The sequence below is a fragment of the Pristis pectinata genome, chromosome 10 (assembly GCF_009764475.1).
Source record: "Pristis pectinata isolate sPriPec2 chromosome 10, sPriPec2.1.pri, whole genome shotgun sequence".
Classification (NCBI taxonomy): Eukaryota; Metazoa; Chordata; class Chondrichthyes; order Rhinopristiformes; family Pristidae; genus Pristis; species Pristis pectinata.
Genome location: NC_067414.1, coordinates 10,256,373 through 10,283,455, shown reverse-complemented (window position 1 = coordinate 10,283,455; position 27,083 = coordinate 10,256,373). Strand labels below are relative to the sequence as shown.

The following is a 27,083-nucleotide window of genomic DNA, read 5'->3' as shown; positions in this document are numbered from 1 at the left end:
TAGACTAAAGGGAGAGAAATTTTTTCACTTCTCTTCACCTTCAGGGAAACCTTTGGCAGAAGAAAATAACTACAAGTACTTAACTTTCCTCTCATGGGCCCATTAGGTTTCCATAGCAAAGCCAGAATCTTACACTGACATTTCAACACACAATTAAAACGGCATTGAGGTTGTCAGACCCCCAACCACTCACTTTAATGAAGAGTTTGTTTGCTTGTGGCAAATAATTGAAAGACCTAAAAGATGATGGGCATTCTTACAAAAATGTTAATGTGTGTCTTGTTTTGCCATCCATGCTGATAGCAGAACAAGACGACTTTGTAATCTTTTGGATGTCTCATTCTAATAAGGCACAAAGGATTTAAATAGGCCCTTTCTTCACATATGAATATAACTCAATTTATAAACCATTTTTCAAAAACAAAAGAATTTATGACTGGGACCTGGTAGTTTAGTTAATATTGAGTACAGCAGTGTGTCCCATACTTCCAAAGCTGTCCAGTGCAGTGTGGATGTTGGAAATGTGCTAGAGGTCAGATGCATGCACATCTGACTTCTTGCTGTGCCCATAGACTCGCCATAGATGTCCAGTAATTTGCTGAGCCCAAGGGCCAGATGCACTTAATGTCAGCTTTATGCTAGCCATAGTAGTGGGGCTCCATTCATTTGAATGGGGTCACTGACCTTCATTTAAGAGTTAAGTTTAGGTAAAATACTTGTTTATTTATCTTTATTTCACAATATGTTTTATGTTTATTAGTTCATGTTTTTCAGAAGGCTCTCATGGTAGTCCATGGGTAGGGCCTTGGTTCCCGTTATATCAGGCAAAGCTACCAACTGTGGCCCACAGTACCTTGGGGAAGGATTGTGCCAGCGATGCCAACAGTACATTGGGAACAGTGCAACTTTGAGAAGGAGGTGTGATCCAGAATCACCACGTTCTGGCCCAATAAATCCAAGACATTAAATTTATATTAGTAGCAAAATGCAAAAGTATTAGAGAAGAGCTTGTATTTATTAAATATCACTCTAAATATAGTGAATGGATGAAGGTTTTCCTTGCAGCAGAGGTATGACTAAAGTTTACCATTTTTGTGATCGAAGGTCAGCCAGACAAATGATCTAATTATATCTGTTAGTTAAACAGTATATTCTTTGTAATCTCTTGTTCCGAGAGCTAATTACATACTACACAGATGTGACTTCCGTTTGCAGATGAAAGAAATACACAGTTTAAATTGGCAACGCATTGGGAAATAATATCACTCAAATAATCAAAACTTCCATGAACTTAAAGATTAAGTTTTACCTTTGGTTTAAGTAGTGAAATCTATTGTATTTTTTGCTCCAATGCTAAAACTATAATAGATATTCTGTAGCAATAGTGAGGCTGCACCCTCAGTTGTGCTGGTGCTAAAGCCACCAGTGATCTCCAGAACTGAACCTGCCTTACTTTGTGGGGTAATTCGGAGGCACTCATTTTGTATGGGCCAGTTGGGACATCTTGGGTCCTGGACTTTCATAGGAAACTGTATGCTTTGGACCTGGTCACCATCATGGGAAGGATGCACAAGGGGGCCCCCTCATCCTGATTACCACTTGGAGTAATTAATCAAAATAGAAAAAGTCACTCAATCCTTAGTGTTCCATGCTTCTTTCCAAGTCTTTTCGCCTTCCTAGCTTCTGCTCCACAGTTGCTCTCATCTGAAGTCCATCTAACTGGGCATTTTAAATTCCTGATTAAGGTTCAGGCCCTTTAGGCAGTTCCATCCCTCTATGGGTGTGTGCTTTCAGAAGGCGTATAGATTGATGCTTTATTGTCAAAAAGCCATGTGGACATTTTAAGCTCCAGCGCATCAGCTTCCATTCTCTTTCCAACAAATAATGCCAGTCTGAGAGATTTTCATTTTGTCTCATGACTTTGAAGGAGGCCATTCCACCCATCAATATGCCAGCTTTCAGAGCAATCCTATCAATCCCATTCTGTCATGTATTTCACTGGAGTAACTCAGCAGGTCAGTTCCTCCAGTGCTTTGTGTGTTGCTCCAGATTTCCAGCACCTACAGTCTCTTGTGTCCCTGTCATTTATTTTTCTGCAATCCATTCCATCTCCCATGCCCATCAACACCAAACTGATTCTTCTACCATTCACCTACACCATGCATAATTTGCAGTGGCCAATTAAACTACCATTTCTTTTCACTCTCCTCTTTAAGTCGAATTCACCCGTTTTCCATCCCCAAACCTCCTGAGCCCAAGTTGCATTTCATCAGATCTCACAGTCCCTTTCAGGAACTGAACTTATTTTCCCAGTGTCTAGCTGGATACACTCGCTGTGAAGCCAATCCATATCCCAGGAGAAATTGCTTCATAGTGCCTTCAAGGTGAACAAGTACTTGGTGCCAAACTATAAAGTACAAAGCCAGTCTGATGTGAGTCTGAAGACTTACAACTTTTATACTTGATCTGAACCCATGTCATGGTGTTAGGTTCCTTTGGGCTGGAGTTCTGTCACCAGGCTGTGCATTCATGGAATCTTTAAGGGGCTTTTTAATCATCAGTCAGAAATGTAAAGATATATAATTTTGTAGCTGAGTAGAGTGACGGGTGGCATTATGGACTACTACAAACAGGTAAGTTGAGCTTTAGCATAATTTAGCAGACATCTTGAGGATAATTTTTCATTTCCATGTCATGAAGGCTGTGCTCTTAATCTGAGCAACTGTTCTACTTGGTGTCTGGCAAAGTCCCTTATAGCTGAGGGGTTGTAAAACTATGGGCATATTGAGATTTTTTGAGGGATTAGGAACTGCAATTTTTTTCTCAATAACTACTCTGTGAGACTACATTGTTTTGGACAGTTACTGACTTTTGGCAAGTGCGATTTCACAGGTGATTTTTGTTACTGTTTGAAGGAGAAAAGAACCACTTGAGCTTCATAGAATCATAGAGTACTACAACACAGAAACAGGTCCTTTGGCCCACCTAGTCCTTGCCTGATCTTCTGCCGAGTCTCATCTATCTGCACGTGGACCATATACCTCCAAACCCGTCCCATCCATGTACCTATCCAAACTTCTCTTAAATGTTACAGTTGAACCTGCATCTACCACTTCTGCTGGCAGCTCGTTCCACACTTGCACCACCCTCTGAGTGAAGAAGTTTCCCCTCAGATTCCCCTTATAGATTTCATCTTTCACCCAAAAACTATGTCCTCTAGTGCTAGTCTCACCCAACCTTAGGGGAAAAAGCCTGCATTGCATTCACCCTATCTATACCACTCATAATTTGTAAAGTCTTTCTGTAAGATAGAACCATAGAAAAAACTACAGCACAGAAAACAGGCCATTCAGCCCTTCTAGTCTGTGCCAAAACATTATTCAGCTAGTCCCATTTACCTGCCCCCAGCCCATACCCCTCCAGACCTCTCTCGTCCATGTATCTATCCAATTTACTCTTAAAAGTTAAGAGCGAGCCCGCATTTACCACATCAGATGGCAGCCCATTCCACACTCCCACCAGTCTTTGAGTGAAGAAGTTCCCTCTAATGTTCCCCCTAAACCTTTCTCCTTTCACCCTAAAGCCATGTCCTCTCGTACTTATCTCTCCTAATCTAGGTGGAAAGAGCCTACTTGCATTAACCCTGTCTGTACCCCTCATCATTTTATAAACCTCTATCATATCTCCCCTCATTCTTCTCCGCTCCAGGGAATAAAGTCCTAACATGCTCAATCTTTCCTTATAACTCAACTCCTGAAGACCCGGCAACATTCTTGTAAATCTGCTCTGCACTCTTTCAATCTTACTGACATCCTTCCTGTAGTTCGGCGACCAGAACTGCACACAATATTGTAAATTTGGTCTCACCAGTGACTTATACAACCTCACCAAAACATTCCAACTCCTATACTCAATACTTTGATTTATGAATGCCAGGATGCCAAAAGCCTTTTTTACAACCCTGTCGACCTGTGACTCTACTTTCAAGGAATTATATATCTGAACTCCCAGATCCCTTTGTTCCTCTGCACTCCTCAGTGCCCTACCATTTACTGTGTATGTCCTACCTTGATTTGTCCTTCCAAAATGCAACACCTCACACTTGTCTGCATTAACTTCCATCTGCCATTTTCTGGACCATTTTTCCATTTGGTCCAGATCCCTCTGCAAGCTTTGAAAGCCTTCCTCACTGTCCACTACACCTCCAATCTTAGTGTCATCCGCAAACTTACTAATCCAATTTACCACATTATCATCTAGATCATTGATATATACAACAAACAACAATGGCCCCAACACAGATCCCTGAGGCACACCACTAGTCACAGGCCTCCAATCTGAGAAACAACCATCCACAACCACTCTCTGTCTTCTCCCACTCAGCCAATTTTGAATCCAGTTTATAACCTTTCCATGGATACCCATTGACTGAACCTTCTGAACTAATCTCCCATGTGGAGATCTCCCCTCATTCTCCTGTGCCCCAGGGAATAAAGTCCTAACCTATTCAACCTTTCCCTATAACTCAGGTCCTCAAGTCCTGGCAACATCTTTGTAAATTTTCTCTGCACTCTTTCAAGCTTATTGATATCTTTCTTGTAGGTAGGTGACCAGAACTGCACACAATATTCTAAATTCTGCCTCACCAAATTCTTGTACAACTTCAACATAACATCCCAGCTCCTGTACTCAATGCCCTGATTTATGAGGGCCATGTGCCAAAAGCTCTCTTTATGACCCTATCTACCTGTGATGCCACTTTCAAGGAACTATGGACCGGTATTCCCACGTCCCTTAGTTCTACCGCATTCCTTAGAGCCCTACCATTCACTATGCAAGTCCTACCCTGATTTGTCCTCCCAAAGTTCAATACCTCATACTTGTTTGCATTAAATTCTATCAGCCATTTTTCAACCCATTTTCCTAGCTGGTCAAGATCACACTGCAAGCTTTGTAGCCTTCCTCGCTATCCACTACGCCCCCAATCTTGGTGTCATCCTCAAATTTGCTGATCCAGTTTACCACATTATCATCTAAATCATTAATATAGATGATAAACATCTATATTCAGCGCAGTCTATAGTTTTAACTCTTCTTGTGTCTGTGAGATTGTGCAAGCTTTTCATAAGTTGCTGAATATAATAATTATTTATTAGTCACATATACATCAAAACACGCTGAAATGCGTCTTTTTGTGTTAACAACCAACACAGTCTGAGAATGTGCTGTCGCCACACTTCCGCCGCCAACATAGCATGCCTACAACTTCCTAACCCGTATGTCTTTTGGAATGTGGGAGGAAACCGGAGCACCCGGAGGAAACCCATGCAGACACGGGGAGAACGTACAACCTCCTTACAGACAGCAGCAGAATCAAACCCAGGTTGCTGACGCTGTAATAGTGTTACACTAACCACTACACTTCCGTGCTGCCTATAAATATAATATAAATATAATATAATCAAACATACTTCTCTTTTACTTTTATTTTTCCTTGGTATAACCAAGCTTGTTTTGATTGCTGTTTGATGTTTATTAGTTTATTTATGTAGTTTAATTTTATTAATGCAGTTTTATTTCTTACCTGTGAGAATCTGTTAAAAGGGTGAATATAAAATTGATCTAAAACTCGTCAAGGTTGTGAGTTGAGGCATTAACCACAGGAACTAAAATCAGGAGAACATACGCAAAGCTTTATTCAAAAAAAAAGATTTTGCATAAGCTCTTCTGATGACCACAGGACATGTGCCTGTAACTGAATGGATAATGCCACAGTTCAAGATTTTGAAGTGTAACCCAGTGGTTGGTATGCATCATTCTCAGTGTAGAAGTGTCCAAAAGTACATTGACCTCAGCTTTGAATATACCGTATTCAATCTTGGAGCATCCACAGTACTCTGGAGTAAACAGTTTTAAAATTCATAGCCTTCTCTGTGAAGAAATTTCTCTTCGTCTCAACCGTACTATGCCTTTAGTTCAAGTCTCTCCAGCCATTGAAAATAGCCTTTCAGCATCTAGTCTGTTGGTCCCTCACAGTATTTTTAATGTTTCCATAAGATCCACTGCCACTTAACTCCAATAAGCTGACTTTATTCTAGCCCTTATCTAAGAAATCAATCCTGCAAACAATAGTAAAACACGGTGCTAGAAAAGAGAAATAAAAATGCTGGAAATACTCAACCAATTAGGTGACATTTATGAAAAGAATGAATGAGTTAATGTTTCAGGTTGATAATCTTCCATCAACTGTAGTGAATTTATGTTACACCACATCCAAGCTAAGCATGACCTTCCTTGGATACAGGACCAAAACTGCACACCATCTTCCAGTACTCCTCACCAAAACCATGTACAGTTGCAGCAAGACTTTTGTGTACTCTCATCCCCCTTGCATATTTTTTGCCTTTATCATTCCTTGCTGCACATTCCTTGGCATGTATGATTACAGAATATTAAAGGAGATAACTATGGAAATGGTGAATGCTCTAGTTGTCATCTTCCAAAGCTCTGATGATTCTGGAATGGTTCCTGCAAATTGGAGGGCAGCCAATGTGACCTCACTATTTTAAAAAAAAGTAGGGGGTGAAGAAACTGGGAACTGCAGAACTATCCCTGTGATGTTGGGGAAGTTGGGAAAATGTTGGCATCTTCTAATCAAGGCTGTGATATCAAGGCAGTTTGAACCTGTTCAAACATTTTATTTGTGAATTTATAAAAGGAAATCATGTTAGATTAATCTTTAAATATTTATCTAGTGGAACAGCACGGCACGGTAGCATAGTGGTTAGCGCGACGCTATTACAGCACCAGCAATCGGGGTTCGATTCCCGTTGCTGTCTGTAAGGAATTTGTACATTCTCCCGTGTCTGCGTGGGTTTCTGCCGGGTGCTCTGGTTTCCTCCCACATTCTAAAGACGTACAGGTAGGTTAATTTGGGGTTTAAAGTGGTTGGCGCTGACTCATTGGACCGGAAGGGCCTGTTACCACGCTGTAAATAAAAGTATAAAAACTATAAATTATAAAATGAGGGAAAGCCATGCAATGTGGTGTACTTGGATTTTCAGAAGGTTGATCAGAGCATGTCAAATTGGGGATATTGTAACAATGTGCATTGAAAGTTGGTTCACAGATGGAAAACAAAGAGTAGGAATAAACTGGTCCTTCTCTGGGTGACGGGTTGTGGTTAGTGAAGTACCACAAGCTTCAGTGTGTGAGCCCTGCCTATTCACAAGCTATATCAATGATTTGACTGAAGGGACAAAATGTGTCATTTCTCAATTTGCTGATGACATGAAACTTAAATGGGATGAGATTGTTGGTGAGGATGCAAAGAGGCTTCAAGAGGATACGGTCAAGCTGAATGAATGGGCAAAACTTAATATGTGAAATAGTACTGAGCCAAGTACTAACGTACAGGATAATTCACTCCTGCATCTGAACTGTTGCCAAATCAGACCATGTAATCAGCCACTTCTGTAAGCCTATCCATTGTGACAAACAGTAATTAAACAAAAATATTATGGCACATCAGTAATTTTAAAATTTACATTTTTGATATGCTTCAAAGTGCACGTCCAAGAATAATCTAGTTTGTTCAGAGGGTTTTTTCTGTTTTTTGCAGGTTGCCTATAAGGGTTCTGCAGTGGAAATAGGAGAACAGTGTGAAGATATTAGCGACAAGCTGGTATGTTTGGAAGAGCAGCTGCAAGTGGCAGTAAACAATCACGATGACAGCCTTACTCATATCCTTTAGTGTTGGAATTGCAGATCTTATTTAAGGCTTTGCAGCAAGCAGTTACCAGTCTTTGATCTTGTTGTAGGTAATATATTTGCAAGATTTTAAAATCTTCTAATGTAGTAATTAGCCAGGAGATGTTTCTTCCAAGCTTGTTCAAAGAGAGTTTTGTTCAAAGAGAATTTATTGAATCGCAGTTTGCATTTCAGATGGTTGATGAACAATAAAACTCAGCAATAGGAAATGATATTTAGCAAACTGTGTATGCATTCCAGGTAGCAACCTGATGTATTTTTTTCCTTCATTATTATTCTATTGCTCTGACTCTGAAATTAGGGCTTTGTTTAAAATGGTTCACTAACATGATGTTTGAATTATTGATGAGTTATTTTATGTAATTAATTAAATTTATTGAAATTATATCATTGAATAAATGCCCACGACATAGTCCTTGTGGAGACGAATACCCACCTTCAGTTGTGTATCATGCTTAGTTGGATAGACGCAGAACTGGTCTGGTAGTTCAAAAGTGAGCATCCTGAGGCACTGTAGACCATCAACAGCAGAAGAGTATGCTGCCACAATCTAACCTTGTAGCCTGGCAGATCCCTTGCACTGCTGGTTAGTGCACGGGAATATGATATTTTTGCTATCATGGTGAAAGAAGGGCATATGACTAGCAAAATTCCAGGGAATAGATTCTTCAGCCATGACAGGGAGGTTGTAAAAGAAGAGGTGACATTGCAATATTAATTAGAAGTCCATTACTGCAGAAAAGAGGGAGGATATCCTGGGAAGAAGCCAAAGCATGCAATCATTTTGCTGGTGGTATACTTCAGGCCTGCTTACAGTCATAAGCGATGGAGGACCATATATGTAGGCAAATCATAGATGATATAAAAATAGTAGAATTATAGTAGGACCAGATTTCATTTTCCCTAATATTTACTGGGATCACCTTGGATAAAAGGCTTAGAGAGGGTGGAATTTTTAAAGTGCATCCAGGAGAACTTTTGAGCTAGTACATAGATAGTTTGCCTGAAAAGGGGCAGTACTTGACCTAATCTTAGGGGAGGGAATTGGTCAATTGGGTAGAGTGTCAGTGGCAGAGAAATTTTGAGTTATTGGCCATAACATTAAATTTTAAGGTAGGTATGGAAAGGGTAGGAATGACCAGAAGTTAAAGCCCTGAATTGGGGAAGGCTGATATCAGTATTACAAGACGACCTAGCAAAAGTAGGCTGGGAGCAGCTGTTTCCAGGTATTCTACATCAGTCTTATGAAAGTGAAAGGGCCAACATATTGCTGTAAGAATGAAAGGTAAGGACAAGACCAAGGAACCCTGGTTATCAGGGGGTATCAGTGGTTGGATAAGGAGAGAAAAGAAAGCATATGACGCTCAGGTGAGACCAGACAGGAGTATAGAAATTGTAAAGGGTACTTTAAAAAAAAAATCAGGAGGGTAAAGAAGTGGGCATGAAATATCACTGGCATACAAGTTTAAGGAAAATTTTGAAGCATTTTATAAGTATATCAAGGGCAATATAGTAACCAGGGAAAGGGTAGAGCCCATTATGGACCCTATGTCTTGAGTAGAAGTTGGAGAATTCAGGGAGGGTGATGGTGAAATTCTAAAACAATCTCCAATTAAACAGGAGGGACTATTAGATATCTTAGTGGATAAAAGTAGATAAATCCCCAAACTCCAATTAAAAGGGGGAACTATTAGATGTCTTAGTAGATAAAAGTACATAAATCCCCAGGGCCTGGTGAAATGCATACCATACTGTAATGGGAGGCAAGGGATACGATTGCACGGGCCCTGACAGATTTTTAATTCATCACTGGCCTTGAATGAAGTGCCAGATCACTGGAGGACAGCAAATGTGGTACCTTTATTCAAGAGAGTCAGTAGGGATGTTACAAACCAGTAGGATTAACATCAGCGGCAGGGAAGTTATTGGAAAAATTCTGAGGGACAGGAATAATTGACACTTGGAAATGCAGTGATAATCAAATTTTTTAAAAACTGCAGATGCTAGAAATCTGAAATAAAAACAGAAAATGCTGGAAAATCTCAGCAAGTCAGGCAGCATCTGTGGAAAGAAAATCTGATGAAGGATCTTCGACCAAAATGTCAACTGTTTCTCTTTCCACAGATGCTGCCTGACCTGCTGAGCTTTTCCAATGAAAAACAAAGATGGTCAGCATGACTTTTTTAGGGGAAGAACTTGTGTGACCAGTTTGTGTTGATGAGGGCGGTGTGGCTGATGTAATCTACATGATGTAGTCTTGTCTATAGGGCCTTTGATAAGGTCAACTGGTCTGGAGGTTAGAGTCCATGGGATCCAGTGCAAATTGACAAATGGGATCCAAAATTGGTTTGGTAATTGGGGGCAGAGAGGATGGTGAAGAGTTTGTTTCTGTGATTGGAAGCATGTGATCAGTGGTGTACCACAGGAATCGTGCTTGGACCTTTGCAGTTTATTATCTACATTAATGATTTGGATGTGAATGTAGGAGATATTAGTAAGTTTGCCAATGACACAAAGATTGGTGATTTGTTGATATTGAATAGGGTAGTCTTAGGCTACAGGATGATATTAATGAGTTGGTAAGACAGGTAAAACAATGGTGGATGGAACTTCATCCTGATAAGTAAGAGGTGATGTATTTTGAGTATGGTAGGGACTTAAGGAGAATTAACAAACAAAAGGACCTTTGTGTACAAGTTCCAAGATTCCTAAAGGTGGCAGAACGAGTAGATCAGGTAATTTAGAAGGCATATGGGATTCTTGCCTTCATTAGCCAGAACAAAAGTAGGGAGGTTATGGTACAACTGCATAAAACATTTGGATATACCACAATTGGAGTACTGTGTGCAGTTCTGGTGGACATACTGCTGGAAGGTTATGATTGCACTGGTGATGGTGCAGAGGAAGTTCACTGGGATGCTGTCTGGATTGGAGTGTCTCAATTATGAGGAGAGAATGGATAGACTGGATTTGTTTTCCCTGGGGTGGAGAAGACTAAAGAGGGACCTGATTGAGGTGTACAAAATTATGACTGGCATAGGGTCGATATTAAGAAAGAGATGTCTAAAACCAGAGAGTATTGTTCAGTAGAAGGGTAGGGAATTTAGAGGGGAACACACAGCCGAAGAAAGTGCATTCCCTTAAGCAAAGATTCTCAATGCCATTCTAAATGAATGGTATCTGTATGAATATGTGAATGACTAGGGCATAGAAGGCTACATGTCAAGTGCTGGAAAATGGGACTAGCTTAGATGAGCACTTGAAGGTCAGCATGGACATGGTGTGCAGTATGACCTTATGACAGAGATTCAATGAGGAATGCAGAAAAGAGGCAGCACCCGATGTACTTAAAAATGAGTTGCCAGACTGGTCAAGTCACAACAGAGGACTACTAGTTAAGCAGCAAAAAACAGAATGCCATACATAGAGCTAAGCAGTCCCACATACCATAGATCAGATCAAAGCTCTGCAGTGCAACTGTAAATTCTAATGATGATTATGGAGGATAAGGCTCCAAGAACATTCCCGTCCTCAACAATGGTGGGGCTCAGCATATGAGTGCAGAATTCCATTCTGATATTAAAGAGGGAATTGGAAAAAAGGTGCCAGGTGATGGCCATCTCTAACAAGGGAGAGTCTAACTGCTAACCATTGATGTGCAGTGGCATTGACAAAAAATTTAATTCAACCAGCCACAGAAAACCGGTGGCTACAAGATCAGGGTCAGAGGTTGGGTATCCTATTGATAGGTGACTTGCATCCTGACACCACAAACACTAGGCATAAGTGGATGAGTCAGCTCCAACAACACCTAAGCTGCTCAACAACATCCAGGACGAAGCAGCTCCCTTGACTGGCACGCTATCCACCAGTCTGAACATAATATCCTCCACCACCTCCACATCATGGCTATGGTATCTACCACCTGCAGAAGTATCACAATTACTTGCATAGACCATTCCAACAACACCCAAAGTTGTGACCTCTACCACCTAGAAGGAAAAGGGCAGCAGACTCATAAGAACAACATCGCCTGCATGCTCCCCTCCAAGTTGTGCATCATCCTGACCTGGAAAAGTATGAAAAAATTATGGATGTATCTTCATCAGAAGGAATACAGTAGTTCAAGAATGTGGTTCACCATCACTTTCTCAAGAATAATTAGGGCAGTAAATGCAGGCCTTGCCAGCAAAATCCACATCCCAAAAAATGAATGACTAAATTAAGTGGAATTAATATTAAAAGTGTTTTATTTAGGTGTAAATTTGTAAATATTTATTAACAAAATATTTAAAGTTAATTTGAAAAAGCTTTTATTAAACTTTGCCTGGCTGGTATTTTAATAATCAAAGCACCTGGTAACTAATCAACCCTGTAGAAAATAACTACTAATCACTGTCATGTTTTATCCTTAATAATGTCCACAGTATCTACAAAGAGAAATCCAGATGGTGAAAGAAGCACTGCAGGCAATGTTGAAACAGCTTTTGTCTTTGGAAGAGGGAACGACGGAAGATTTTGTAGTTAACATCTGGTGACTAAAGAATGAATTGCCTGAGGGCAAATTCACCTGATGTTGATGTGCAACATTCCACTTTTATTAGCTGTAATATTTTAGAGATGGAATTAATAATTACTGTAACAAAAATGACAATCATTAATAAGCACTTGATTTAGAATTTGAAAATTCTAAAGCCAGGGTCTAAAATTAATCTTGTAATGTTAGTCAACTTACATTGATAATTATTTCTAATATCAGAATTAATTGTGAATCTTGCTCTTGTTTTATACAAAATACTAGAAGCAAAGTATTGAAAAATCAAGCCTAAGATGCAACTTTCCATGTTTAATAAAAAAGGGGGTTCAAATATTTCACATGTAAAAGGTAAGCCCTCCTATAATTCAAGTTTACAGTATTTTCTCTACTACATTATTTGAACATTTCTGACTTTTTCATTATTAATAATGAAGATGATCAATGGGACATTTTCTACTAAGAATATCACAGTGCACTCAGTTCAGTATAAATGGTTTGGTTAAATCAACTTCCTTATTCACAAACTAAATGTAAAATCTTGTTTCCTAACATTCAGTAAGACCACATGGGTTCTTTCAGGATCAGAGGAGTTAGCCCCCTGTGCAGCAAAAGGTTTGAAGTGGCCTTGGTGGCGAAAGAAAAAGAAACTACACCATGTTTGATTTAAAAAAAAAGGGGGTTTCAAATATTTCACATGTAAAAGGTAAGCCCTCTTATAGTATTTTCAAATGGTGATGCTACCATCACCCCAGATACTCCAGACAGTGCTTAGATTACTGCTTGGTGCTAGATATTTATATTTCCCATTGATACGGGGTGATATTCAAATATGGCCAAAGTTCATTGTTAAAGGAAGAGTCACTGATGTAAACTGCTTCCCTTGGATCTAACAGTGGCACCAAAGTCCCCATAATAGTAACAGTATGCATCCATAAATGACAGTTTCATTCAAGTCACCAGATAGGCATAAGTAAACCTTCATTACATTTTGGAAGCTGTGTTCCTTAGTTTGAGTCATTTCGGAACCTGACAATGCATTGCATTAAATATTTTCAAACTTGCTTTTTTCTGAATTGCTTTTAGACCTCTTCTTAGAAGATAACAAGGCAGAATTTCCCTAATTATCATGCAGTAATTCTGACAAACGGCTTGTGGAACTCACCAGAAAATGGCGGAGTACAGTTGTGCTGGTACCTGACGTTTCTGAACAATATAATAAACAGCAAAAGCACAAACCTTTACCCAGTGATGGTAGAGATAGCTATGGGCATTGGGGCTCCTTATTCCAATTGTTAATGCATCCTTTCTCATTCAGGTCTTGAAAGTAGTACACCAAAGGAAAGAAAATAAATCAGGATTAAAATGGGCAATAGTCCAGGGAAACCAGACTAAGGGAGTATTGAATGGAAATTTTAAGGGGCTCCTGGGCAATATGCCTACCTAAATCAGGCAAGTGGCAAGCTTCCTCACTTCATGGCCAGGCATACATTGGAAATCCATTAAAAGGTTTGATACAAAGTTGATGCTCTCCCAATGACTGCAAACTCCAAGGGTACAATGGGAAGTAACTGGTGTGTAGAATATCAGCATAGCTGCTAGGAGCATGGCCTGTGAACTTTTGAAAAGGTTAATGTTTCCAGCAGAGGAACTTCATTGATGTTGCCCAACATTACTATGACAATACATAAAAAGAGATTATTCTTGTGAATGTATATGGCCTAAAGGTTAAGGCCAATGAAGTTTCAATGGAAAATTAAGCTGGTAATTCTAAAAGTGCAATGCAATTTCCTTATAATTTCAGTTTCTACCCTTACACTGGATATAGGGTATCATCATTCACTCATCTTCAAACTGTACAAGCAATTTGTTGCATGAGCTATAGAATGGTACTTTTTTTTGGAAGTAGTGCCAAGGCAGTTTTAGTTACAGCTGATTCCATTGATTAAATTCAAAAAAGCAAAGGTCCATGAAGATTTGAAATGGCATTCCAAGCACAGTATAATATGCAAATAGAAGTGAATGGTGTGACCAGAATAAACATTTAATTCACCAAAAGTGAAATCTCTGTTACAAAACTCTTGACTATTCACTGATTCTTCTCAGGCACTTAAGAGGTACAGTGCAATACAACTGGTGGGTCCTTTTCCCTTTTAAAGAGATGCAAAATAATGTAGATTTTGTTTGTTACACTGTTTAGCACTAGGCAGAATGCACTTTACTAACATTATGCTTCCAGAATGTTATGTACTTCAGTAATGTCTCATTTATATTTACATTACCAATGATTGGGTGAAGCAATGAGCTTCAATGATGGAAGAAAAGGAGGAATGGTGTTTCTATGTGCTTGAGAAGAAACAGCTAGCCAAGGTTGAGATGCCTAAGGACCAGGTCATAGTACAATCTTGAAAATAATTATTACTATGGATCACTGGTGGTCTGAAGGCACTTTGTTGAGGTGATTGGCAAGTAGGAGATGCCACATTGCAGGGGGTTTCTCAAGTCCTGCAGAGCACCCTCGAGTCTATTGCTGTGTGGTGATGGTCACCACAAATTTTTGAACAGGACATTTAAGAGAGCTACTTAGATGGTTAACATTTGTTCCATAGAGATTCTGAACTTTTGTACAGTGCTTTAAGTATTGGGCAACGTTATTGTCTCCAAAGAATACCATTGATGGAAATTTGAGTGGCCTTTTTGTAACAACAAAAGGCTCCCAATAGTTGGTGACTTTACAGCAGATTTTTCCCTGAAATGCGATCACCTCTGGCCTCCAAGGTGCCAAAGGAGTGAATCTTGAATTTATTGATACCTGTAAGAAAGAGGTAAAACAATGTACTGTAGCAATTGGCACCTTTATCAGCAGAGGGAATGCAAAGTTTACAATTAATGGCCTTCCTTGCCCTTTCTGGTGAAGTTATTGAACTTCTCCCTACACAGTATTATGTTGCTGGGATTTATTAACTTCTGACTCCTGCCATGCATTTGACTCACTGAATTTGCCACTTTTATTCCCTTGCTGGAGATAATATTGGCTCTTTGTGTTAGCTGCAAGAGAATCTTAATGTCATTGTCAAAACAAGTCGTCGTACCTCTTCCTTAATAGGCATTTAACTTGAAGCTTGTTGATGGCCACTTGTTATACTAGTTCTTTTGAACAAGAGGAACAAGATCGTTGGTGAGGGTAAAATGTCAGAAATGGATTGTAAAGTTGTCAATTAATAGGTCCAGCATTTCAAGTAGGCAGGTAATACAGCTCCTTTTAAGGTTGTATTTTATTATGACTATCCTCTGCTATTTCACCTGGCGAATGTCTTCCTTATATGAAATAATACTGAGGAAATTGGAGCACAGTTGGTCAAAGTTTCACAAGAGTTTATTTCTGGTACACTTAACCATCCTGCAAACTCTGAGAAGAAAATCTTGTGTTACTAAGTATAATAAGACAAGGAACATTGATTCATTGTATTCAGTAACACTATTGCTATATAATAAATTAATCTCTCAACATTCAAAATCTTTGTAAACCTGGTAAAAAACTAGTACAAATAGAAGTGACTCTGTACCTATCTTTCTTTGGTTTAAAAAGTGGTTCAATGGTACTCTTCAGGGACAGAACCTTTTTTTTTCTGGTCTGACATTCAAATGACTTCAGATCTATTCTCATGTTTTTGGCTGTCCTTTGAATGGGCTTAATAGCCCACTCATTTGTCCAGCTTTTACAAACCACACGGACACTAGTGGGTTAAGGGCCCACTGCCAGCACGTCAGGAAGATTGGGGATGGACAATGCATTGTGAAAATGAATAAAATAATACTGAGCCATTAAGGTTTCTAGTTCCATTACAAATGCCAGAAATTTCATTATTTAGCACCTCTGTAGCCTTTAAAGTCAAATACATGAATATTCTATTCTTTTGAGGACTTGTAGTTTATTTTAAGAACTGCATGAAAAGGTAGCTGCAAATGTAAACATAAGAAGTATTACCACTAACAAAAGTATTTAAAAATCCATTGTAAATATTTTTTACTAAATCTTAATGACCATGATAATGTAGGCAGCTCAAGAATAACCATATAATTTACTATCTTTTGTACTTGAGATTGATGGGTGAAGTTTAGAATGCCAATGTTTTGAATAACCAAGTTATATTTATATATTATACATATTTACAATTTTAACTATGCAATTAATTGACAGAATAAATTATTAAAAAAAGTTGCTTGGAGTAATTTATCAAAATGGATTTTAATATATCAGCTAGTATGCTTGGTTAATAAGAAATTCTCTGTTTTACTTCATTTGCTATCAAAGCTTTGAATGCTGCAGTAGCTCATGTTTTTCTGAATTTGTCTGATTGTTGGATGAAGTAAGGCACCACATTTTTTAAAAAGTGAACATTTTTTTTCTAAAAAGATAGCATGAGAAGGACAAAGATAAGTTAGAAATAGATGTGCCCACCCTCCTATCACCTTTAGATTAAGACATGTATTTTATCTAAAATAGTTTCTGAATATCATTTGTTTAGAATATTATTCATGTTGCTCACTTAATGTTTTGAAAGTATGATTATTTTTTGTTATCCCGTGCTTTGTAAATAGAAATGCTTAACTGAAAATCAAAAACCAGAAAATGCTGAAAACACTCAGCAGGTCATGCAGCATCTGTGGAAAGAGAAACAGAGTTAACATTTCAGGTCAAACCCTTCGTCAGAAATGAAAAAAATGTTAGATTTAACTTGCAGAGAGGTTGGGAGGGTTGGATCGGACAAAGGGAACCTTTTCCTAGGGTGAAGTCAGCATTGTCTGGTGAACCCAATGTCTTCTGTTGATGAAACCTGAAACCAGAAGGAGAATGCTAGAAATACGTAGCAGATCAACCAGTGTCTATGGAGAGAGAAGAACTGAGTGAATGGTACAGATGGTTAACCTTGCAGTGGAACTAGCCTATTCTGATGTAAACTGAACAAGAGAGATATCTGAAATTGTTGATTTTGATATTTAGTCCAGAAAATTGCACTATGCATAGATGGGTGTTGCTTTTGAAGTTTACTTTGGGCTTCATTGGAACAGTGTAGACGCCACACACAGATTGGCCAGAGTGGGAGAAGGATGGAGAATGGAAGTGACAGATAATTGAAACTCAGGGTCATTTGTGAACTGAAAAGAGGTGTTCTACACAATGGTCACCCGTTTAGTTTCTCCAGTGTAGAGGAGACTGCATGATGAGAACTGAATGCAATACACTAGATTGGAAGAAGTTCAAGTGAATTGCTACTTGAGCTGGAAGGATTGCTTGCATCCTTGAATGATGGGAAGGAATGAGGTATAAGAGCAGGTGCTGCACCTCCATGGGAAAATACTGTGAAAAGGGGAGTAGTTGGTGGAGCTGGAAAAGTGGAACAAGGATTCATAAAGGGACTGGTCCCTTCAGAATGTCTACAGGAGGAGGGAAGAGGAAGATGTGTCTGCTGGTGGAATCTCTATAAAAGCAGTGGAAGTTGTGAAGAATAATTTGTTGATTTTAAAGGCTGGTGTGGTGGAAGATGAAAACCCTATCCTTGTTCTGTCCTGGAGGAGAAGGGTGAAAGCAGGGGCATGGGAAATAGAGACATGACTGAGTGTTCTGCCAACCATGGTAGATGAGAAACCACAGTTAAGGAAAAGGGAAGCCACTTCAGAAGCACCCATGTGGAAAGTCTCATCATCAGAGCAGATATGAATAAATGGAGTCCTTATGGGAAGCAAGGTGGGAACAAAGATAGCCTTTATAGCTAAGGGAGTCTGTGGACGTAATGGTTATTTGTCACTAGCCTATCCCCTGACAGTGAGACAAAGAAATCCAAAAAAAGAAGGGAAGTCAGAGATGAAACATGTAAGTGAGGGCTGATGGAAATTGTCAGCAAAAGTAATAATATTTTCAAGTTCTGTGTGAGTGTAGGAACCAGCATCAATGCATTCATTGATGTACTGGAAAAAAAGATAAGGGAGAGGGTCCAAACAGGTGTAGCTTGGGCTCATGCGAGTTCCCATGGCTACACCTTTTACCTGGAGAAAGTGAGTGGAGTTGAAGGAGAAATTGTTCAATGTGAGAACAAGTGCAGCCAGGTGAATGAGTGCATTAGTGAAGAGGAACTGGTTGGGCCTCTTTAGAAAGAAGCAAGCCACTGTGATGTGGTGGAGGTGTTGAGGGATTCTATTTCCATGCTAAAGATGAGCCATTTGTGACCAGGAAAGTGGAAACTATCAAAGTGGTGGAGAGCATCAGAGGTTTCATGATTTTATGTGGGAACGAACTAGATCAGAGGAGAAAGGATGGAGTCAAGATGGGGAGAAATATCTTTGGTGTTGGGGCAAGAGCAAGCTAAAACAATTTCCAGCATTTTCTTTTGGTTTCACATATTGGCAACAGCTCTGATCTGCACAGCTTTAATGTGTTGTTTTGTTTTTTCTGTTCTCACTGTCCTCGTTAATCCGTTAACCAGAATGACCTGTTTACATCAAGGTCACCTGGGTAACCCTGACCTCATCCTGTCAGAGATATTCTCTTGATCCTGCCTATCTCTCCCCCACCCTCTTTGCAACTTAAAACTAACTTGTTTTCTCACTTTTCCTGTTCTGATGGAGGGTCTATGACCTGAAATGTTAATTCTCTTTCTCTTTCCTCAGATGCTACCAGATGTGTGTTTCCAGCAGTTTTTGTAAATTTATAATTGTTATTTACAACTTCTGTATGTAAAATTTCCCTTTAAGCTATAAACAATCTTTAAAATGTCTATTTTTTTAAAAAGGTGGAGTGAATTTGCTTTGTTAAAACTGTACCCTCACTACTACTCTGCTTCAATTTGCTTCTCCTCAGCGGCAACCTCTGCTGGTCTGAAAGCATAACTAATGCTGATACTTCCTGCCTTCCCTCAAAATTGTTCTTCAACTTAACCATGTTCGTATCTTATTGACATGTTGACATCTCAGATGTGGGTTGTGTGTGGAATCCTCACATCTTCACTTTGTTTACCATTAGCTGTTCAGTTTTCTCTATAATGAATGTTATTGGAAGCTATATTTAATAATACTGTACAAGTCCATGCACTTGGAAGTTGCAGACAATGGAGAAGTAATGGTGCTACTAATATTTAAGATAACTGTCTACAATGACCTAGCAATTTTCATGTTGGTTGCTGTCGGATGTATTACTACACCTGTGTAAGATATTAGAAATTTAAGTTAGAATTTTATCCTGCTCTAAGATCTATCTAACCTTTCCCTCCCACATAGCCCCCCCATTTCTCTATCATTCATGTGTCTATCTAAGAGTCTCTTAAATGTCCCTAATATACTGTATCTGCCCCCACAACTTCTGCTGGCAGTGCGTCCCACGCACCCACCACTCTCTGTGTAAAAAAACTTAACCTGACATCCCCCTTATGTCTTCCTCCAATCACCTTAAAATTATGTCCCCTTGTGTTAGCCATTGTCGCCCTGGAAAAAGTCTCTGACTGTCCACTCGATTTATGCCTCTTATCACCTTGTACACCTCTATCAAATCACCTCTCATCCTCCCTCTCTTCAAAGAGAAAAGCCCCAGCTCACTCAACCTATCCTCATAAGACATGCTCTCCAATTCAAGCAGCATCCTGGTAAATCTCCTCTGCACCCTCTCTAAAGCTTCCACATCCTTCCTATAATGAGGCGACCAGAACTGAACGCAATACTCCAAGTGTGGTCTAACCAGAGTTCTATAGAGCTGCAACATTACCTGACGGCTCTTGAACTCAATACCCTGACTAATGAAGGCTAACACACCATAAGCCTTCTTAACAACCATATTGTGGTAATGGGGTGTTGGGATTCTGCCTGGCATGATAGAATAAAAATACGAGGTGAGATTTGTAAAATTGGGATGTGTTGTAAGTACAGAAAAGATGATTGTGTGATTTGATTGAAGTGAAGTGTTTAAAATTGATAGGTCAGTGTAGGTATGCATAGATTCTTCCCAATGACTGGTGTCTTCAAGGAGATGTAAAGCAAGGTTAAGAACAAAATGTTTAGGACAAAAGGTTGCAGAATCATGGAAAATTACACTGCAGGAAGGGAACTTTGAAAGACTAATGAGTTTAAAAACAATGCTTCCTGTCATGTTTTTACAAACAACATTGTAAGTAATCTCATATTATTTATATTTTGAAAAATGAAACATAATGCTAAAAGCTTCAAAATTCGGCAAAGTGAAACAATTATAGTTGAAATGGAAGCAAAACAGCTTTAGGTAAATTGTAAGTTATTTCCTGCTGACTGACACCAGCCTTAATTATTTTGCTTAAGGGGGGGGGGGGTCATAAAATAGGCAGTTATAATGTGACAGATAATGCTTTCAGACCCGTGAACTCATCAAAATGATAACTTTAATCAAATATGTCACCAAAAGGCAGAATCACAGATCCAAAAATAGCTAATGCAAACAAAATTAAGCTGTTCTGAGGAATGTGACCTTTCAACCCTTGAATTCAGTTAGCAATTTAATTTCCTCGTCTATTGAGCCACAGGTATGAATAAGTTGTCAGTCCAGCAGTTGTTTCCGTAAAAAATCATTGATCAATCTATTTAAAATAACTAAAGGGGAGATGTTTGCTAATTTTACAGATAAAGTGTTAATCACCCTTTTAAAAAATGAACAACAGCTTGATTTCCCATTTAGTTTGGTTACCCATAGGGTATACAATGACAATATGACATCTTCCCCATCAAACCTAGTAGCACCAACAACTGTATGTGGCTTTATTTGACCTGCAAAAGCTTCTTACTCTTATTAAGATAAGATATTTCTTTATTAGTCACATGTACATCAAAACACACAGTGAAATGCATCTTTTTAAGTAGGGTGTTCTGGGGGCAGCCCGCAAGTGTCACCACTCTTCCGGCGCCAACATAGCATGCCCACAACTTCCTAACCTGTACGTCTTTGGAATGCGTGAGGAAACCGGAGCACCCGGGGGAAACCCACGCAGACACGGGAAGAACGTACAAACTCCTTACAGACAGTGGCTGGAATTGAACCCGGGTCGCTGGCGCTGTAATAGCGTTATGCTAACCACTACACTACCGTGCCGCCCCTATAAAAAATTCCAACAATAATTATGCCAAAACCCAGGATTGAACCAGGGACCTTAGGATATTCAGTCTAACACTCTCCTAACTGAACTATTTCAGCACACAATTAGTTGAATGGGACTGTGAAGAAGCCTTCTCAGATTTGACTGTCCATTCTACAGATTTGTGTCCATTCTACATCTGCTGCATCATGGCATACAGGTCAAGATTCTAAATGATCGACCACAGATTTGGTCCCTCTCCAGGCTGAGGTTAAGCAAGGCAGTCTCACTATTCTGATGCTTACTTTACTCCTTGCCACAACATTTCATTTTCCAAGAAGCGTCCCACTGCCCAACACCATATTCCCAAAATGGGCACTCTACTCTGAGCTCTCAGGAGGTTACCTGGAGGACAGAGGAAATGATTTAAGGACATTTTCAGAACCTCCTTGGGGAAAAATGTAAATCCTCAGTGTCTTGGGTAAGTTCCTGACCTCAGTGGAGGGAACATCTGGGATGACACTGAGAACTGTAGTCTTTTCTGGGGCACTCAGAACCTTGTCCAAAACTGCAGATGAAGTCTGCCATCTTCCCATCAAACACTTCCTGTTCAACCTTTAACAAAACTGAAGATTGCACATTAGTCTTATTGGCCACATCCGAATCCACAACTGGAGTGGAAGAAAATCATCCTCAACTCCAAGGGACTGCCAAAGAAGAAGATATTAACAACTAAGCAGCTGATTAATCAAATAAAGTCTTTTAATTTCAGCATGAAGAGAAGAGCTGTAGGAGATTCAGCAGCGACAAATCTGCAGATTTTTATATAAACAACACTGAACCTTTTGAATTTGTTTAAAGCAGTGAAGAAAATAGTTATCCAACAATTTGAATCAAACTAAGTACATGGCACAGAAAATGCTAAAAACTGAATTTACAGACAAGAAAATTTGAATTAGGAAGAACTTTAACCTCTACAGTGCTGTGACCGAAGCTATTGACCTTTGCAGCAGCATGTAGTAAAATTCAAGAGAGGTACAATTCTTATAGATGCATTTTTATTGCTAAGGAGTCAAAGGAATTTATGGAAACCCACTTAAACACCTGCTTCATGGTGGCTACACTTAAGTCTTTTGGAAATTGGGATTTATTAGTTGTTGAGGATTTGCTCTCTGGAACTTAAAATTGCAACCACATCTGCGTTATTCTTAACAAATTCTCCATTAGCGTATGAATGTTTAGTGAGAACTTTATTCCATGAAATAACAAAACTAGCTTTGATTGTTCTGCCTTTTTTTTACACTAAAAGGAGAAATTAGTGTCTTTATGCTGGTTTGACCTGATCTTAATTTTGATCCAGGAGGATATTCAGATGAAAACTTGCAGTTCATTCATGGTGATGATTCAAGTTGCTAACTACTCTCTCAATATATTGTGCTATCTTAAAAGATCATTTAGTTTCCTCTGTTCCTGTGCACTCTTTAGAACTATGCCATTATGTGGTCATTGCCTCTTCTTGTCCATATCGCCATTATGGATCACACCAGATTTAGTGTTGTACTGCACAGAAACAGGCCCTTTGGCACACCACATCCATGCTGACCTCTTTGCCCATTTACACTAATCCCGTTTTGTCCACATTAGGTCCATATCCCTGTACGCCTTACCTATTCAAGTGCCTTACTTTGTATTAAATTTCAACTAGCATTTGTCTCCCCATTCTGCTAACCTCTTTTTTTGTGTCCTGTTGCAGTTAATTACATAGAAACATAGTAAATGGAAGCAGGAGTAGGCTATTGGGCTTGCTCCACCATTCAACTATCTTGAGGCTCTGTCCCCTAGTTCTGGTCTCACCTACCAGTGGAAATAACTTTCCTGCCTCTAGCTTATCTATCCCTTTCATAATTTTATATGTTTAGAGTCATAGAGCACTACAGTACAGAAACAGGCTCTTCGGCCCATCTACTCCATGCCAACCTGATCTTCTGCCTAGTCCCATCTACCTGCACCTGGACCATATCCCTCCAAGACCCTCCCATTAATGTAAGATAAGATAAGATATCTTTATTAGTCACACGTACGTCAAAACACACAGTGAAATACATCTTTGGCGTAGCGTGTTCTGGGTGCAGCCCGCAAATGTTGCTATGCTTCCAGCGCCAACATAGCATGCCCACAAATTTCCTAGCCCGTATGTCTTTGGAATGTGGGAGGAAACCAAAGCACCCGGAGGAAACCCATGCAGACATGGGGAGAACGTACAAACTCCTTACAGACAGTGGCCAGAATTGAACCCAGGTCGTTGGCACTAACCGCTACACTACCATGCCTGCCTTATGTTACCTATCCAACCTCTCTTAAATCGTCTCTTCTATCCCACTGTGATAAGACTATTGAAACGGTTCTCTTATACGATGAGATGGACTCTTGACCTCACAATCTACCTTATGACCTTGCACCTTATTGTCTACCTGCACTGCACCTTCTCTGTAGCTGTGACACTACTCTGTATTCTGTTATTGTTTTTACCTGTACTACCTCAATGCACTCTGTACCAACTCAATGTATCTGCACTGTGTAATGAATTGATCTGTATGATCAGTATGCAAGACAAGTTTTTCACTGTACCTTGGTACAAGTGACAATAATATATCAATACCAATAAATGTTACAATTGAACCCACATCTACCACCTCTGCTGGCAGCTCGTTCCACACTCACACCACCCTCTGAGTGAAGAAGTTTCCCTTCAGATTCCCCTTAAATATTTCACATTTCACCCTAAACCTATGACCTCTAGTTCTAGTCTCACCCTTCCTTTGGGGAAAAAGCCTGCATGCATTCATCCTATCTATACTCCTCAATTTTGTATACCTCTATAAGATCACCCCTCATTCTCCTGCACTCCAGGGAATAAAGTCCTAACCTTTCCCTATAACTCAGGTCCTCAGGCCCTGGCAACATCTTTATAAATTTCCTCTGCACTCTTTCAAGCCCATTGATATCTTTCTCGTAGGTAGGTGACCAGAACTGCACACCATACTCTCAATTCAGCCTCAGCAACGTCTTGTACAACTTCAACATAACATCTTAACTCTTGTAGTCAATGTCCTGATTTATGAAGGCCATGTGCCAAAAGCTCTCTTTATGACCCTGTCTACCTGTGATGCCACTTTGAAGGAATTATAGATCTGTATTCCAGGTCCCTTTGTTCTACCGCACACCTCAGAGCACTGCCATTCACTGTGTAAGCCTTACCCTGGTTTGTCCTCACCTCACACTTATTGCGTTAAATTCCATCAGTCATTTTTCAGTCCATTTTCCTAGCTGGTCAAGATCACGCTGCAAGCTTTGATAGCCTTCCTCACTGTCCACTACGCCCCCAATCTTGGTGTCATCCTCAAATTCGCTGATCCAGTTCACCACATTATCATCTAAATCATTAATATAGATGATAAACAACATGGACCCAGCACCAATCCCTGCGGCACAGCAATAGTCACAGGCCTGCAGTCAAAGAGACAACCATCTACTACCAATCTCTGGCTTCTCCCACTAAGCCAATGCTGAATCCATTTGGCTACTTCATCCTGAATGCCAAGCAACTTAACCTTCTGGACCTCCTGCACTTTCTATAAGATCCCCTCTCATTCTTCTGAATTCCAATGAGTATAGTCCCAGCGTACTTTTCTCTCCACCCAAGCTTACCCAGATTCTTCACAGGGTTTAGTTTAATTAGTAAGCTTTCATATATAGGAAGCCAATTAACATTTTTATTTTTGAAGTCATAGTAATTGTTTAGTAGTAGACAGCTAAACAAAGTGTATCGCGATAGATCTTTCTGGTTGAGAATCTAGCTCCAATACAAAAACAATGTCCTGTTTAAGGGTGTCTGATGCCATACTTGAACACTGTATACTGTCTCTGTGTCTTTATGTAAGGCTTTGCTTATTTTTGAGCCTCAGATAACTGTAGAAGGTTTCAATGGCCCCTCCTACTGATTGACATTTATTGGCCCCTTGCTTGTGCTACAGTAATGAGTCTTATTGGGCCCTGGGTCAGGGAGGAGGGATGACTGCTGAATCATTCAATGTATGAGAATCAGATTCATTATTGTGTATATTCCACTGACCAAAAGAAAGGCTAGCATTTCTATAGCATCTTTCAGGACCTCATAAACGTCAAGTTAGCAGCGGGCCATTGTAAGAGTGGCTCAGTGTAAGAGTGGGGAATTTGGGGCTTTGCTCAGAGGCTTCGGCGAGAAGATACGGAGGAAGTGAACGGAGGCTAAAGTGAGGTCTGGTAAGTCGTCTTTCTTTCTTTGTTATTGCACAGTTAGAGAAGTTGGAAATGACAGGCAGGGCAGTAGTTTGCTCCTTTTGCAGGATGTGGGAAGTCAGGGAGTCCTCCAGTTCCCTGATGACTACACCTGTGAGAAGTGCATCCGGCTTGCAGCTCCTCACAGACCCGTGTTGGGGAACTGGAACTGAGTTGGAGATGGATGAACTGATCATTCGGGAAACTGAGGAGATGATAGACAGGACTTACAGGGAGGCAGTCACACCTAGGATGCAGGTAGCTGGGTAACCAGCAGGAGGAGGAAGGAATAGGCAGTCAGCTGCAGGGTACCCTTGTGGCCATTCCCCTCAATAACATCGTTTTGGATACTGTTGGGAGGGTTGACCTACCAGGGGAAAGCCACAGCGGCCAGGTCTCCAGCACTGAGGTGAAGGACCTCTTGGTGGGCGTGGCATTTTGGAGATAGTGACCACAACTCCCTGACCTTTCACATAGCCATGAACAAGGATAAGAGCAGACGATAAGGGAAAATTTTTAATGGGGGGAGGGCTAATAGCGACGATATTAGGTAGGAACTTGGGAGTGTAAATTGGGAACAGATGCTCTCAGGGAAATGCACAGCAGAAATGTGGAGGCTGTTTAGGGAACACTTGTGTGAGGTTCTGGATAGGTTTGTCCCACTGAGACAGGGAAAGGACGGCAGGGTGAAGGAACCATGGTTAACGAGAGAGGTGAAACATTTAGTCAAGAGGAGAAGGAAGCATACTTGAGCTTTAGGAAGCAAAAATCAGGCAGGGCTCTTGAGAAGCCAGGAACAAGCTTAAGAACAGAATTAGAAGAGCTAGAAGGGGACATGAGATGGCCTTGGTGAGTAGGATTAAGGAAAAACCCCAAGGCATTCTACATGTCTGTGAAGAACAGCAGGATGACCAGACTGAGGGTAGGACCATTCAGGGATAAAGGGGGAACATGCCTGTAGGCGAGGAGGTAGGGGAGGACCTTAGTGAATACTTTGCTTCAGTGTTCACTAGGAGAGGGACTTTGACAAATGTGAGGTCAGCGTAGAACAGGCTAATGTACTGGAGCATGATGAGGTTAAGAAAGAGGTAGTGTTGGAGCTTCTGAAAAACATTCGGACAGATATGTCCCCGGGGATGGATGGATACACTCCAGGTTACTACGGGAAGCGAGGGGAGAGATTGCTGGGGCATTGACGATAATATTTGCATCCTCCCTGGCCACAGGAGTGGACCAGAGGACTGGAGGATGGCTAATGTTGTTCCCTTGTTCAAGAAAGGTAATAGGGATAATCCTGGGAATTATAGACCAGTGAGTCTTATGTCAGAGGTTGGCAAATGTTGAAGAGGGTTCTTAGGAACAGGATTTACGAT

At 40.1% G+C, this 27,083-nt stretch overlaps 1 protein-coding gene across 1 annotated transcript in view; it reads left to right on the top strand.

Annotated features, from left to right (window-relative positions):
* disc1 (DISC1 scaffold protein) overlaps positions 1–16,434 on the top strand; it is an 89,971-nt gene extending 73,537 nt beyond the window's left edge. The window contains exons 13-14 of the mRNA XM_052024851.1: positions 7,622–7,743; positions 12,197–16,434. Coding sequence (XP_051880811.1) covers positions 7,622–7,743; positions 12,197–12,308 — 234 coding nt within the window. The 3' untranslated portion in view covers positions 12,309–16,434. The remainder of the gene's footprint in view (positions 1–7,621; positions 7,744–12,196) is intronic.
* The last annotated feature ends 10,649 nt before the right edge of the window (positions 16,435–27,083 follow it).